The sequence below is a fragment of the Gallus gallus genome, chromosome 1, assembly GCF_016699485.2.
Source record: "Gallus gallus isolate bGalGal1 chromosome 1, bGalGal1.mat.broiler.GRCg7b, whole genome shotgun sequence".
Taxonomy (NCBI): domain Eukaryota; kingdom Metazoa; phylum Chordata; class Aves; order Galliformes; family Phasianidae; genus Gallus; species Gallus gallus.
Genome location: NC_052532.1, coordinates 35,600,317 through 35,616,971, shown reverse-complemented (window position 1 = coordinate 35,616,971; position 16,655 = coordinate 35,600,317). Strand labels below are relative to the sequence as shown.

Sequence of the window (16,655 nt, the reverse complement as noted above, 5' to 3'; positions counted from 1 at the left end):
TTCCAAGTTCCCACATCAGATAAACATAAGGCCGAAAGAGAAAGACTAAAGAACACCATCTCTAAACTTACTTTGCCTGCACACTCAAATAGCAAGGGCAGTATTTGACAGCAGGACTCACCCCATCTTTACAACTTCTCTGTCAAGCACTACGAATTGAAGTTTAATTTACAGCTCACTTGACTCTACACTGATTCTTTAAACTCATTTAGTCTGCAGTAACAAAAACTCCTGAGATTTTCTGTGGTGGCTCCAACCTAATTCCTTTCCAAAAGACAGTTCACTTTGTGCTGCTCATCTTTTTATTTTCAACAGGTTCTTATCACCAGATTATATTTTATTAAATCTAACTAACATTTTCATCCGCAACCTGAATGATGAGAAAAGCCTCAAACTTTCTGGTAGTGTTCTTTCTCAGACTGGTAAGGTTTTCACTGAGGACCAACCTAGAGAAATGACCTCACATGAACCACACGAAGTTCAGCAAGGCAAATGTAAAGTCCAGTGCCTGGCATGGAACAATACTGACAATACAGGCCAGGTACTAATAGACTAGAAAAAAAGTCTTGTAGAAAAGCACCAGAGGTCTAAGTCAAACATGAGTCACCAGTGTGACCTTGCAGCAATGAATACAAAATGTCTATTGGTTTGTGTTACTTAAAGCACAGTCAGTACATTAAGGAAAGTAATTATTATCTTCAATTCAGTACTGTTGATACCGAATCTAGACTGATGGGCTCCCAGAAGAAGGAAGACACCAATGTACTGGAGAGCCCAGTGGATGGCCATGATTAGAGGGACTGGAACATGTGATATACACAGAGAAGCCGAGAGAGATGTCCTTGTTGCCTTAAGTAAAGGCCAGGAAACAATTTAATAGCACTTTTCAACTATTTTTAGACAGTTAAAGAGAAGACAGAGTCAGAAACTTTTTGGAGACGTTCAACAGAAGCACAAAGGGCAATCAACACCAGCTGTAACAGGAAAAATTTCAGTAAGGGAAGAACGCTTTGACAATAAGGGTGGTCAAGCTCAGAGACACTGTGGGATCACCACTTAAAAGAAATCAAAACATGACAGGACAGGTCTTTGTGCAGGTCTCTCCTCTAACTCCACAGTAAGACGTAGAGGACTGTAAAGATTGCTTTTAACTTAAATTATTCCATGATTTACCAAATAGAAGACTTAAACGTAAATAATTTTGACCAAGGTCTCTCATTGTGAAGTCCAGCTTAAGTGTTTAAAAATAGTTTATGAAATTTTTGAAATGAGCATATGCAAATACACACTTTCTATACCTCTACTCATATATAAGAGCTTCAAATAGCTAGACTTCCTCAGTGAGCTATCCTAGAAAGTATCATTTTAAAGAGACAAAACAAGTACTTGTCTGACTTCTAACAGAGTAGAAATACATTACGTCTGACTGAAAAGCACAAAAATGAAAACATAAGCCTACAGAACAAACATGAGAAAATTCTGAACAAATGTTGAAAAGGAACTACACAAGGAAAAAAAATACCCACTTGCTCCTCTGCTACAAGTAGAGGATGCGTTGATTCTTCACCAACAGAGGGGAGGCGTGCACTTCCAACAGAAGGATGCCTGCTGGAAGGATGTGATGAAGCATCTCCAAAAGACGGATATCTGGGATAGCCATTAGGTAAACTTTGTGCATTGAACCCAGGAGCTGATTCAATTAGAAAATAAGCAAAGCCATATTAGAATAGAACAGTTTACTGTATCCAAATAAAATGCATTTTATATATTAATCTTCAACTTTCAGAAGAAATAAAAATATGTAAAGCTATTAAATATTCACAAGGTAGATTTGCTGAGGAACTGCAGAGTAGAACATCCTAGTACTTACTGGGAAAGACATCTGAAGCAACCACCAAAATCAAGGTGTACAACACACCAGTTTTCCCAGTAAGCTCCCTGTACAACTTCCTTTTCTACCGTTGAAATCATGTCTACTTTAAAAATAAATAAATACAGGAATTCTTTTATTTTTTTAAATTAACTTCCTATTTCTCTGAATTCCTACTTTCAGATATCTTGGTATCTGCCTGGGATTACCTCAAATCCTGCAGCAGTTTTGTTAAGACTTCATTCTACCCACCCATCTACCCAAAGCAAGTTTCCAAACCCACTGTAGATGTGGTATTTTTATTAACTTTTCCCTAACCAAAAGGCTGGAACACTGACTAACGTTAACATCTCTCTGAAACACTGCAACTAAAATATGGTGACATATAACAGAGCAACTGACCAGGTATATGCTTAAGCAGTGTTTTTGTGCAAAAGCGAAATTCCCAAAGCTTATTTCTTAAAGCTGAAAAACTTGACTACTGCAATTTTGCTCCCAGGACTTCAAACTCTGTAAACAGAATCCTCAGGAAGTACCTCAAGAGAATTAACTTCTAGTAATTAACCTCTCAGCTGAAGGTAGCATTTAGTTACTTAAAACTTCATGGAAATTAAGAAAAAAACCCACTAATTTAAAACTAAATACCATATTATAGTCAGGTATGTCATTTGCCAGTATAACCATACTTACTGGTAGGTGTCCGAGGGGTTCTTGGAGCTTCCAACTCAGTTTGATGGTTATTCCTTTCTACTACTGGTTCTTCTACCACATTTATACTATTATTCTGCATTATCTCTTGCAACATATTAAATAGCTCTTCTGCACGGGCACATTTAAAGGCAAAGATTCCTGTAAATACACAAGAAAAAGAATCAAAATCCTTTAGAAGAAGCATAACTTACAACATACATACATAACTTTTAAGCAAAATAACTGCAATCCACATTACGAACACCTGTTAAGGAAGAAGTTTAGAAATATTTATTGCAGCAAAACACACACAAATATGGTGAGATCCTTTCAAGTGTTTATCTGATAGGAGGATACATTTCCCATGCACCCAAAATTAACGTGGAACAGAAATCGATTCCATTAAAAACAAAACTAAGTTTTGAGGGCTAAACGAGGGGTAAAAAAGAAAAAAAGAAACACAAACAGCAAGATTTCTTTTAAGTTGATAACAAGGATGCCTACAAAAAAACTAAATGAAATCACCGTGATGCTACAAGATCACATTTGTTAAACCAGATTTCTATGAGATTGCTATGTGATACCTGCACAAGGGGAAAGAAGACTTTAAACACTGCAAAAAAAGTTAAGTTTCTTTAAGAAGATTAAAGTGTAAAGCTAGTAGGACAAACTGCATGAAACACACAGTAACAAACCAATTGGTTTTGGCTAAAGGGATAGACACAGAATGCAAAGTCAGCAGCAATACCATGTGTTTGACGTGTGTATTGTGCCACTTTGCCTTTGAACAGCAGGGAGCGCCCCAACTTACCCTCACCAGCAAAGTCGCAGCTTTGGGTTATTCTTCCATTGAAAGCATGAAGTTAAAGTTGACATGCTTGTTACACGTGGGTGCAGGTGCTCGTTTTGTTTTTTAAATGAGTATCACAATCTTAAAGCACTCTTCACTAAAAAGCACCTAGCTATACTGCGATTCCTGTTAGTGCAATAACGCAACGTGCTGGCCATTACTATCACCATATATTTATTTATGGACACAACTGCAACATAAGTACCAGAAATGCTCCATGTGGCAGAAGCTCACAAACCTAATTGGGAATACACCAAATGGGCTGAGAGGAATGTCTGTCAACAATGAGTATTCAGATGGTGCAGTGAATAAGTTCCATGCTTGCAATGCAGCAGCTGTAGAAGCTGCTTCTACTGCTTTTCCCTAACAAATGAGCCAGTTCAAATGCAATAGCCTACATTTCATTTTTGCTGTATTTCCAACAATTTGCACTGGATACTTGAGCCTTAGACCAAAAAAAGAAAAAAAATAATCTAAGAGACAAACAACAAGAACACTGACTAGAGCCATTGGTAAAAGTAGCAGAGCAGTATTCTTCAGTGTACTCTCAAAGGAAGCATTTTCTGGTCATCTCATCAACTGAAGACGAATTTGAAGAATTGGAAGAAGCTGATTTTGCAGCTGTGCCCACAAATGCTACTGTAGGTCTCAGGAACAATGCACCACTGCAAAATGGCAGCAGGGAGAACATTTTCCGGCAGATTTCTTTTTTCTCAATATTCACAGTACTTAATATTATATAAGGAAGGCAAGAAACAAAAGAGGGAGCAAAGGGTTGCTGCTCACAAAGTCTGCTTAATCTTTTCTTGAAAAGGAAATTAGAAGGGTAGAAGAAAGTTGCAGAGTCAGTGAAAAGGCTTGCAGACTTGGTAAGAGGTTGTGGAAAAGAACTTTCAAAATACTATTTGCAATTGAATTTTATTAGTAACTACTTTATACATTTAAAAGAAGCAGTGAATTAAACCTGCAAAAATCCATTTAAGTGCACTTTTCAAACCAAAGTTCACAATTTTCTCCTTAGAAGTCTGGAAGTTTAGTTTAATGTTAGAGTATTCTCTAACATTTAAAAACATCTCTATTTCTCACTACAAGCTGAATCAAGAATGCCTTCTAAACTCTTACTGTAAAATAATTGTCTGCCCCTACCTCTGCTTTGACAATGAAGTTTGACCAAGTTTGGTTAGGATCAACTTCATTATTGTTCCCAACTTAATAGTGAATTTAAAAAATATTTTGCCATTGCTAAATACGGTGATTTACAGACACACTACTAAATGCTGAAAGTCTCTAAGAAAATAAGAACTCAAATTTCACAACAGATCAATACACGAGAATTCCAAGTACACAGAACTGCATGACAATATGAAGATGTGAAATGAGGCTCAGACGTCAGCCAATGCAGCTATTCCTCCATCAGGGACTGCTGTTACGAACAGCAACAGAAAAGCCTGTTTTGGTCAAGATGGGAGTGATCTCAGAGCTGGAAAGGAAACGGACTTTTTTCTGATTAAAGCCACACGGACAGTAACTAAGCATAGCTGGAGTTCGCAGTCTTCATATAAAATTTGAAAAAAAAATTGAGAATTATGTCACTGATACAAATGAAAGTGATATTGGTTTCAAGAAGAGGATGAAACAAAAGTGCGATGCTGAAGACAATAAAAACAAGGTAGGCATATCCAGTTCATTCCAGCATTTCAGTCTCTTAAAAATATAAAAACAGAAAACTTTGTGTTCTGAAAAGATTCCTCCACTGCCCCAGCTTTCCTTGCCCTTCCCTGAAAGCCAACTCAAACTCCAAAGGCAGGAAAATTTCCCTGTGAAAACCTTCTAAGCTGACTGGAGCTATCAACCCAAAAGCATCAAGTGCTCCAGACCAAAAACTGTAAGCAGTTCAAATCCTCACTTTACCATTCCATTCCAGACCATTCCACTTACTTTTTTCCAGGAATTGCATCCACGTATAAAGCTACATCCATTATAACCCTTGTCTAAGGGCAGGCAAGTACATAATAATGATTAAACAAGTCCTCAGATATCAAATAATATCAAATACATTTCTGAATATCTCTTTGTACAAAAATTCTACATACCTTGTCCAGTTTGACACCTTCTACCACTTTCAAAAGAGAAAAGATTCGAGTCGTAGCCATAGCGACGGAGACAGAGGTAGTGCCATTTTACAGAGTCCCTTTTACGGGTGTACAAAATTAGTTCCGTATCTGTAAGTTCCATTATGCCAGAACCCAGCTCATTACCATCATCATCCACATTAATAACCTACAGAAAGGAAGTCAAATAGCATTAGGTAAGTATTTGAGCACCAATACTACTATCATCTTAATGTTTCACTAACGCACTCTATCTGTTCCATCATTCGCGTTGTGATCCTTGAGGTAAAGTTTAAGAGAAAAAACTCACCAAACCAGTTCCCTTGCTCTTCCAAACCAGAATTAAAATAACACATATTTAAAAGCAACATGAGTGAGAATATATAACATTATTGCAAAATCTGTGGTGATATTTAAAATAAAAGAGATTTAAGGTTAATGAAGTTTTAAACTCACACTACGTACGCGTTCTAGCATTTACACAGGGATATCTCAGATAATGAAATCTTTCAAAGTCTCACTTCTAAAAAAAAAATATATATTTACTTTGTCATGTAACCACATACAGCTGAGAAAAGGACTAAGAAGAGGCTATACGACGAAGCTTCCTTTGCATACCTGTAGAGCCTTGCACTGCGCTCACACTGTTTTAGATTGTTTTGTCTGTCATTTTAACGTCAATAAATAATTCACTTACCCTACAGTTATCTTATGTGAAAACATGATATGTTTAGAGCTTATATGCTTATTCCTTCTGCTCTTACACCAGTTGGAGGTCTTCTGCTTCTTTTATGGAATTCTGACACTGCATATTTTCCCCCAGATGTATTCTATCTCACAACGCTGCTTTGAGCGGAATTCCTTCTTACTCAATTTAAAGGCTACAAAAAGATCCCTATGGTATCAATTAATTTTACTCCTTGAAGAGGCATTTTCAACTTGAAATCTAGTCAGTTAAAAAGAACTAGAAATAGTTTCATCTGCCACCAAGGCTTATGTCAGATTTCTTCATTTTGCAAATTACATTCTTTCATCTTCTCCCCCCTGCTGCTAAATCAGAGAACCACACAAACAACAGAGAAAATCTACAAGGAGAAAAAGAGGAACTCGTTGCACAGAGTCATGTCAAATACATAAAAACAAACAAACAAACAAACAAAAAAACAAGACAACAGAAAAATATCTTATCCTTCAAGTTTTTGTACTGATAATATTAAACATTTCCAGAAATTCCCATTGTTTTAAAGCTCGTTTCAGTGTTGCTCTACGGCAACGTAGGAATCATTTTTCACTATGGAAGCATTGCATTCCTTTGCCAACTTGGAGAGAAAGTTTGGAGCACAGAAGCAAATCTGAGTTGTGTGACTACACAAAGCTATCTTTACTTAAAGGCACTGACTTCATGTGCTTAACAACAAGAAGCTACTGAACAAGTGTTCACAAGCTTGTAATTCCAGCAATACAAGGGAGAGAAGCACACATACATGAAGTTTAAGTTAAGGAAAACAAAAGTTCTCCAAATGATATAATTCACAGCGATCTTCAAGTACAATCTGCAGTCCTGTAATATTTCACTGCTGACCCCACTTTCAGGTTTATAATCACACTTACCCAGTTACACCTCTTACTCTATTCACATGGTCCATAATCTCCCAGGAGTAAAGGTGTTTAACTGGGCTCTACCAACTGCATGGAGTTGTACCAAAAACATGAGGCTGCTTCGCCATCCTGAAGATTGAAACTCGGCCTGTCTACAGAATTCCTGTCACTGCTGCTAAGAAAACATTTTCAAAGGGGCAAGATAAACCTGTAGCCACAGACACCTGCAGGTCTGCAATGCTTTAACCCATCAGGTAATTCTCCTATTTTCGTTGAGGTATTTTCCATCACATACCTACTCCACAAGAAAGCAACATAATAATTCACAGCATACCACATCACGTGCTTACCTTAAACTTGTTTCGATGGTTATCTGGGACAGTTTCTTTATCTGGACAGCTACAACAGCTACCCATGACTTCTTTAGAAGACCATGTGATCTCTAAAGTAAAAATCAACAAATTACAACCAAACCCAATGCGATCATTTACGTTAGCACCATCAACAGAACAACCCAATATAAATTGCTCCTTCAATTACAATTTTTCACTATGAATTTTGCAGTTATAATTAATAAAAGATTTCAACTTTTTTATAAGAACTAAATTAGATTTAGCCTCATGGAGTGACTACACTACACCATGGAAGTCCTACCAGTGATTGAAGTTGAGGCTACTACCAAACAGACCCAATGGGCTGTCACCTTAATTCCTATTGTAGCACTTTGGGCAGGTGGGAGAAAAAAAAAAAAAACCCAACAACACAGTGGTTGCAATTCTCATCTCCTAAACCAAGATCTTTCCACCTGGCTTCCAGTTTCCCTTAACTGAGACTCCCCAGCTCAGACTGAACACAGCACTGCCTGGCTCCCACACCAGCCCTGTGTTGCAGGTTATCAGTCACAGGCAGAAAACACACAGGCAGCCCTGGCTTGGGGAGCTCCAGGACTGCAGTTCAATGGAAGGTGGAGGCACACCAGGCCTTGTGGCAGCCCTGTACTCAGATCCTGCGCTTCTACTTTCAAATACTTCCCATATAGCAATGGACATACAACTAGTAACCAAATTAAAGGAAAAAAGAGTTCCACACGTTACAACTTTTTTTTTTTTTTAATTGCTAATAAGTTGTCTTTGGATTAAATTGTGTTGCACAGAGTACTCTGTTTACTACACAACAATTAAATATTCAACTAATACCACGTATAAACCAAGAAAAATAAATATTTTACATTCTTGGGATTTTAAATTAAAAGATTTTCGTATGAATGGTAAACATTCATAGAACAATACACTAAAACTACCACAGAATGAAGTCTCACAACTTTCTTCTTCTATCACCTCACTATAGATCAACCTTAAACATAATACGGTCAGTGTAGTATGATTGCATTGTAATCATGTGACATTCTTTGCAATCACCATAAAGGTAACTCAATAGTAAACTCAACAGACAACTCAAAAAAATTACCTGCAGTAAACATAGTAAAAATACAAGAAACTGAAATAAATGTACTTTGTGAAAAATCTATAGAGTTGCAAGTAAAGACATAGTATAAGAAGATATCTGAAGTACGTCTACCATATCTCAAGAAAGACAAAGAAAAGGGATGTAATCAGTCAATAATCACACAAGCTTGTTCCTTTGTCTCCCAATATATTCTTAAAACTTCAGAATACCAAGAACCGTAATGCTGCTTCAAAGCAAAAATAGGAACTAAAGCAGTGAGGAAGAAATGAAACAGCTATGGAACCATCAGAGTTAAAAGCACTCACCTAGATTTGGCCATTAATATTCCCAGCTTCTGTTGCGGCATCAGGGCTTCTGTCATACTTCAATGTGTCATGCTGTCTTGTCACAGAACTAATCATTTGACCTAGAACTAGAAAAGTAAAAAAAAAAAAAAAAACTGTAATTTTACTCATTTTTAAGGTAAGCTGCTAAGTAAACTAACAAAATATGTACAGTATTTTATTTCGGCAACATTACATCAAGCAAGGTCTCCACAGCTAGGCTGATTCTAAAGTGGAGCCTTAGACATATTCTCATCTCTTTTGAACTTCCTAGGCATTTTAGTACCATCTGGTCTTGGAAGAAAATAAACCAGTATCTCTGTCTGTAGAGTAGTCTGTCACACTGGGGACTCCAACCACCATTTGCCCAATATATTGCACAGAAACAATGCAAAACTCCTATTATACTTCACGCTTACAGAACCAAACCACAACAAACAGAGAAACACACACAGCTCACTCTGCTTAAGTCTCTTGCTTATCTGCTGAACATGCACAAATTCCAGCATGTATGGCTAACACATCACCCTTTCCTCTGCACCCCTCATGATTCAGATACGATATGAATCATAAATTGCTTCCATCCACTGGTTGTTGCCACAGATTTTTGGAAAGACATCACGAATGATCGCTGAACATTCCTTCTTATTATTCCCTTCCCTACGTATGAGGGAAAAGTAACACCTCCCGAAAAACAGTGTTTTGTAGCTGAGAATTTGTTCTATCAAACAGTGTTACCGTGCTCTTTGTTGTAGTTTCCACTGAAATAAATAGGAGGCATTACTTTCAGAGCAACCTATTTATATACTGTTGGCTACTCTAAGAAGCAAGACACTAGACTAAGAGATCAATTCAGTCTAATGCCCTTTAGCCATATGCCTTCTTGATGTTCAACAACTGTATTCAAAACCAAACGCTCTGCAACACACATAGGCACTGTTTCAATTATGGCCCTACCCAATCTGTTATACATAGATTTTCTGGCCAGGTTCGATTCTTCTTGGCTTGGCACACCAAACCATTTCAGCAGAGGGTCCGGCACGTCTCCGAGCCAGCTGGGGCCACAATGACCACCTCACTCACCTCTGCCCAATTGTCAGGAAACTCAGCCCTTTCACTAATTACCAGGCTTTCGTTTAGCAAATTCCTTGCTAAAACTTGCAGAAAGGGAGAGAAAACACATTTGAGAGAAAAATATGACCCATCCTCTCTGAGGGACTCTGCTGCATGTCACAGGTAGACACAAAAATTACATCTGAAACAATAATCACAAGCATGTGCAAGCCACACCAATGTCTGTGTTTGCAATATTTACCCCAATATTTTCCTACCAGTTTTTAATCCTTCACATGGTTACACTACGTAAGGTAGACTAGCCTGTTTTAATTATATCAGAATTCATAAATGATCTAAAGGTAATTTTGAACAGATAAATGAAAGCACACAAAGCAATAACAAAACTCTCCAACAAGTTGCTCTCAATTACAAGCTGGATTTTATTTAAAGGTCGTTTATTCCATTTGGAATTTTCTTAAATCTTCCCTGATAGCAAAGTATTTACAGGAGTTTATGCACACAAGGAGAAGTAGATATTTTCACAGCCACGACCCTAAAGTTAACGTTTGCAGTGTCAGACTTAAGAGCTGCAGTTTCCCTTTCATGATGCATCAGTGGTGCAAGCAGGGAGAAGGGGCAGGAGAGTATTTTACACTTCTTCCCAACACATTTATTAGTGCACTGTAAGGAAGAAATGCCAAGAATGACAAAGGAAGACTGCACTTATCTACACCTTGTTAAAAGAAGTGGAAATTAGGAACTGTTACAGCTCCAGTAAGATATATTAGTTGGATTACTAACCTAAAACACACTTATTTTCCCTCATAGACTAAGCAGATCCTTAGACACAAAACACCTTAAGGCTTTCTGGGGGAACCTCTCAGCCAGCACTACCAGCACGATGGCAGAATCAAACATTAACTTCTGGGGGATGTTTTCTGTTTGCAATTATTCCTAGCACACATCTTATAAAAGTCATGGAAGGAAGAACCCCCCCAGTCATAGCATATTTCAGAAGAGGCAGGGAGACACAGAGGTGTCCTGGCTGGAAACTCACTTTCTGCATGTACTCTCCTCAAAGTAAAGAGTGGCCTTTTAAACCCATGAGCTACACCCCTCCTTCCCCCCACTGCTGGATCCTCTGCATATTGCTCTCAGTCAGACCCACAGGCAGGGAGCAGAGAACACAACTAAAGCATATGAACATGATTTTTAGGGTTTTTTTTCATACCACAGAATTTTAGATAAAAAAAGACTATGATCAGGGTTTTTCCTTCTCCTCTAGAAGTATTGGGTAATGTTTTGATTACAGCTAAGCTATATATAACCCTCGTATAGCATCATTTTTGCCTGTAACATTCTAAATTGCATGATTTGGAAGACAATGTCTATTTTTTAAATCTCAAAGCATCAGCATTCATTGTTTTCAAGGACCTGTCTATTAAAAATAAATTGAAGGAACAGTCTCAACGGGTAGAACACACAACGACCCTTTGCTTTTATTTCCTACTCTTATTCAAAATACTTACTTTAACAATGGAATTAAAAAAAAATAAAGGTATTGGCAGTATTTCAGCAGTATTTCACCTTTTTCATTCATTTAAAGAATTCCATTTAGCATACTATGTAGAATAATTAATGATTTGACAAATACTATTTTTAAGACATGAAATAACGGATGCTGGCACATCTGGCATTTCATATTTGTCTTCAATAACAATGCATGGATGAAATCCTCAGCTCAAATTCTGCCCATTTTTAAAGCATTTCCCAAAACACGTTCTGTAACCATCCTAAAGTGTTAGCCTTTACCTGAACCTGAAACAAGTTGGCCAGGAGAGTTTTATCAAAGAATCATCGAATGGCTTGGGTTGGAAGGGACCTAAAGGATCACCAAGTTCCAATCCCCATGCCACAGGCACGGTTGCCAAGCTGCGGGATCAAGTACTGGATCAGATTGCCCAGGGCCCCATCCAACCTGGCCTTGAACACCTCCAGGGATGGGGCATCCACAACCTCTCTGGGCAGCCTGTGCCAGAGCCTCACCACTCTTCTCAGTAAACTTCCCCTGACATCTAATCTAAACCGCCCTTCCTTTAGTTTAAAGCCATTCCCCCTTGTCCTATCACTATCTACCCATGTAAAAAGTCAATTGCCCTCATGTTTATAAGCTCCCTTTAAATCTTGGAAGGCCATAATGAAGTCTCTCCCTGCAGCCTTCTCTTTTCCGGGTTGAACAAGCCCAGTTCCTTCAACCAGTCTTCGTAAAAGAAGTGCTCCAGCCCTTGGATCATCCTCGTGGCCTTCTCTATACCCTCCCTTAAAGCTCCACATCCTTCCTGTGTTGGAGGCCCCAGACCTGGATGCAGTACTCCAGCTGGCGCCCCATGAGGGCAGAGTAGAGGGGGAGAATCACCTCCCTCACCCTGCTGGCCACCCCTCTTCTGATGGAATCTGAGGTACCAGTGGGGCAATTCAGAAAGTTCAAAAATTTCTCATGTCTCCCTGACCCACATTTTTCCTTTTAAGGCCCTATTTCTCCTTTTAAAACTTTTTCCAGAGCAATACTAAATAAGAGTTGATGTTAAATATTACCTGACATTTGATTACATCTGGCAAATTTAATCTGTGAACAGTGAATTTTTGCAGGGCCTATAAGCAGCGAGGAGAATGCAATTCGAAGCAGGCTATTTCTGTAGGTCCCTCGTGAAAAATACCAAGGATTGAATTACATCAAAGAGGGAAAACACGGTTTAAGAGACACTGCAATTTAAAATCCAATTGAAAACATTCATCCCAAACAGTGGCAAAAGTTGCACCAACTTCATTTGCCCAAACTTCTTCTGGCACAACCTGAAGCTTATAAACTCAGTTCCTCTGAAAGCCAGCAACATCACTGAACTCATGCTGTTTTTCTGTTTGCCCGAGGATGAGCCATACAGCGCACAACCTACCCCTCTCAGAAGCTCATTCCAGTACATCTTTCCCTCCAGCTCTCACAACTGGAAATACCTGAAGAGAGAACAGCCAAATCCCTGGGGACACAACACGATAAGCAATTTTTCCCAGCTCAGAGTTGATGCTGACAGCTACTGCAGAGCACGGAGGAACTCCACTAGGATGCTGTCATCCCAGAGATTAAGTACAAACTAAAAGCAAAAATCTGAGCTTTCCATGTTACACAGACACAACTTCTAAGTAACTCGGGACAGAGATGTCACTACAGCAAAGGTGCTTTATCTTCCCTACGCAATGTATTTAATCAAAATGGAAGGCACCGAAGGCAGACTAACAGAGAGACCAACTTACCCTGCAGGAGCACCGCTACTGAGTAAAATAAAAACTGTTCTATCATCATTTCATTCCTTCCAGCGGATAGGTGAAGGAGGCTGAAATGGTACTGCAATCAGTCTTTTGGAGTTTTGCTGACAGTCAAATCTGCCCATCTCAGAACTGGGTAGCAGAACAGATTCAGTGCATAACTGACTTATCTGATGTGGCAAATTCTACGTCTTCAGAGTTGTGATGTAATCTATGGTGGCAAATTCTATATGATTTAAGAATCCTGGTATCCTACTTAAAACTTAAAATAGCCCATACTGTGACCTTCTGTTTATTTTGGCTACCATATATGCACTACCACGAAGCCAAGTTCTTTCATTTGGAAAACAAAACTTAGGTTTCTGGAACACGGGACTCCCACGTCCCAGACCTCACATGCACATAAGAAACGTAGCATCAAAATAAAGCATTTGCCCTGAACTAGTAATTACATATTGTGGTCAGCTCCCAGAGACTTGTTCCCCCAACAGTCACAGAATAGATGGCTTCGCTTTGTAATTACTTGGAAAAAAAAAAATAGAAGATTTCTGTACATCAGCAAAGACTGACTAATTCACTTTCATGTTTGGAGACAGAACAGACGTAAGAGGTGCCAGAGTTGGAACACAGTCCCATGGAAACACAACAGTTTTAAGGGATATGAGTGCTTAACAGAAGTAGAAGAAGCCTTGCCTTCTTGCCTCCCCACACACTGCCACCCTTCCCATCAGCTCTGCTCTCTCAGATGCCTTGGTTGGCACTGGCCTCTCAATCTGACTATGGTAACATGACTCACCCCCATGTTGTGAATGTATTCAAAAGAGGTGGCGTTTTAACAGTAAAGCAAACTGTGCTAAGGTCAAACTGAATCCCTGCCCTTCATCCATCTGGCAGCGATAATTGAGAAAATTAATAGTGAAGCTACGTGAGTAGCAGGATGAAAAGGCAGCAGCGCTTACCAGTAGAAATACTGGCAGGATGAAACAACAACAGCACTAACAAACCATAACAGAGTTAAAGACTACAACGAAGGAGATCCAAGAAGAGAAACATGCTGAGAAACAGCTTGGTGCCACTGGCGGCAATTATGGAAAACAAACTATGAATGGTAGAGGTGAAGCTGCAGAATCTGGTTTATAATTTTGTTTATGCTAACAGGTGGAGTTTTACCTCAAGATTTTTATTAAATGTCGTTCCTGCAGGCTGCCCTCAGAGCCCTCCTTGAAGGCAGCGTTAGGACAGCTGGTGGGGATTGCACCAACTGCCCACACTCACCCACCAGGGCCCTGGCAGCATTCCTCTCCCAGCAGCACTCGGGCCATAGCAACGTGCCCCTCATGGAATCATTAAATAGAATCATAGAATCACCAAGGTTGGAAAAGACCCACAGGATCACCCAGTCCAACCATCCACCCATCACCATCAGTTCTCACTGAACCATGTCCCTTAACACAACATCCAAATGTTCCTTGAACACCTCCAGGGTCGGTGACTCCACCACCTCTCTGGGCAGCCCATTCCAGTGCCTGACCACCCTTTCAGAGAAGTAGCATTTCCTAACATCCAGCCTGAACCTCCCCTGACATATCTTGAAGCCATTCCCTCTAGTCCTATCACTGGTTACACAAAAGAGGATGCTGACCCCCAGCTCACAACAACCTCCCTTCAGTAAATTACAGAGACCAGTAAGGTCTCCCCTGAACCTCAGAGACCTCAGGCCTGGCAGCATCCTGCTCCTTACCTTCAGGAAAGATCCTCTTTTTTTTTCCTTCTTTCTTTCCTCCCCCCATTTTCCTTCTCAACACCCAGATTTGGACAGGAGGGTTTCTGACCTTCAAAACCTCAATGCTTCTGCTTTGCACACAGGCTTTATGCCATTTTTCAGTGTACTTGGATTCAAACTAATTATCAACATTTTCTTTCTCTTCCTTCCTCCCTTCCTTGCACTAGATGGTGCTATATAAAACAATAACAGAACTATTAAGAATAATAATACATTAACGAAGAGCACATTAGGAGCTTTTTTTCTTAAGAAAATGTTCCTAAATATCCTGCCGTGGCAATGAACTGCCAACCATCCTGAAAAGCCACTATGTACAATTTTGAAATTGCATATTAATATTAAAAAAAAAATTCTCTGCAGTTCTTAAAAGTGATTATTTTTAACCTGAATTTGAGCATTTTGTTAAGTTAATTCCTCATTAATTCCTTAAAACATTCCTCGTTAGTCCCTTAAGAATACCTGTTCACTCCCCCAAGGAAAGCATTTATATTCATCCCAGTTACTTTGTAAAAATGAAGATTAACTACCAGCTCAACGTTGTTGAGTGAGAAGAGCACAGAGAACTGCAGCAGGTAACCACATCGTGCTAATGACACAACACCTAAGGCTTGCCTATGCAACACCAATCCTGCACTTGTCCACCTAGTTGTAGTGTAACGCCTTGAGACCGCATTCCCTTGCCCTGACTGAGGGCACTCTGTATACTGGCCCATCTGAATGTGACACAAAAGACAACCACATCCAGGTACCAGGTTGATCAAACAAACGCTGTGGGTGGGGATCCTGGGCAGCCTGTGCTGGTGAGTGGCAACTCGTCCACAGCAGGAGTTTAGAACTGGATGATCTTCAAGGTCCTTTCCAATCTAAGCCATACTTTGATTCTATGAACAACTAAGTTAAGAAGTAAGCCCTGTGAGGAAGGGAGAATCAAGCTTAATTCTTGAAAAGGATGCCTGGCTTGAAACTGTTGAAATAGTGAGTCAGCTCTGCAGTATTTAACCATAAATGCCTTCTAAAACTTGGGGCCCACAGCTCTTGCCAACTCTTCAAAGCCAACAAAGTGCCAACTCTAGTAATTAAGTAGCACTGAGTTTATGTTTTGCCATATTATAATCTCTGAAATACTGTTCATTCAAACATTTCGGGAAAGGTTAAGTTTTGCTTTTATGTTTTTGACACGTTTTGCACACAAGTCTTCTAACTCATTAATAAAAAATAGCACTAAAAAACCTGCAAGGTCTGTCTTTCCAAAAGCAAACATAGTAAGACATCATCAAAACTAAGACTGTGCCAGTGTGTTTTATAAAACCAAGTTAACGTATATATAAGTACGTGTTCTCAATTTATGCCCTTCTTCATCCATCCATTGGTTTCTCTTTATCAAAAAGATCGTAGCACGTGGATACAAGTAATCAGGCATTATTTCAGCATCACAGTCTTATAGCAGGTTTTTTGTTTGCTTCTTAGAAAACTGAAAATTTCACCTCATCGTTAAATCTGTGTTCTTTTAAAAATACTTTGTCATCTCTATTTACCACTGTTCCCATTTCTTAATTCTGTTCACTCATGTGCTTCTCATGCATTT

At 39.2% G+C, this 16,655-nt stretch overlaps 1 protein-coding gene across 2 annotated transcripts in view; it reads right to left on the bottom strand.

Annotated features, from left to right (window-relative positions):
• FRS2 (fibroblast growth factor receptor substrate 2) overlaps positions 1–16,655 on the bottom strand; it is a 51,870-nt gene that overhangs the window by 8,113 nt on the left and 27,102 nt on the right. For both annotated transcript variants that reach the window (XM_015281751.4, NM_001199626.3), the window contains exons 2-6: positions 8,893–8,999; positions 7,471–7,562; positions 5,504–5,690; positions 2,561–2,719; positions 1,527–1,690 (exon numbers count right to left, since the gene is read on the bottom strand). In XM_015281751.4, the coding sequence (XP_015137237.1) occupies positions 1,527–1,690; positions 2,561–2,719; positions 5,504–5,690; positions 7,471–7,536 (576 nt within the window). In that variant the 5' untranslated portion in view covers positions 7,537–7,562; positions 8,893–8,999. The remainder of the gene's footprint in view (positions 1–1,526; positions 1,691–2,560; positions 2,720–5,503; positions 5,691–7,470; positions 7,563–8,892; positions 9,000–16,655) is intronic.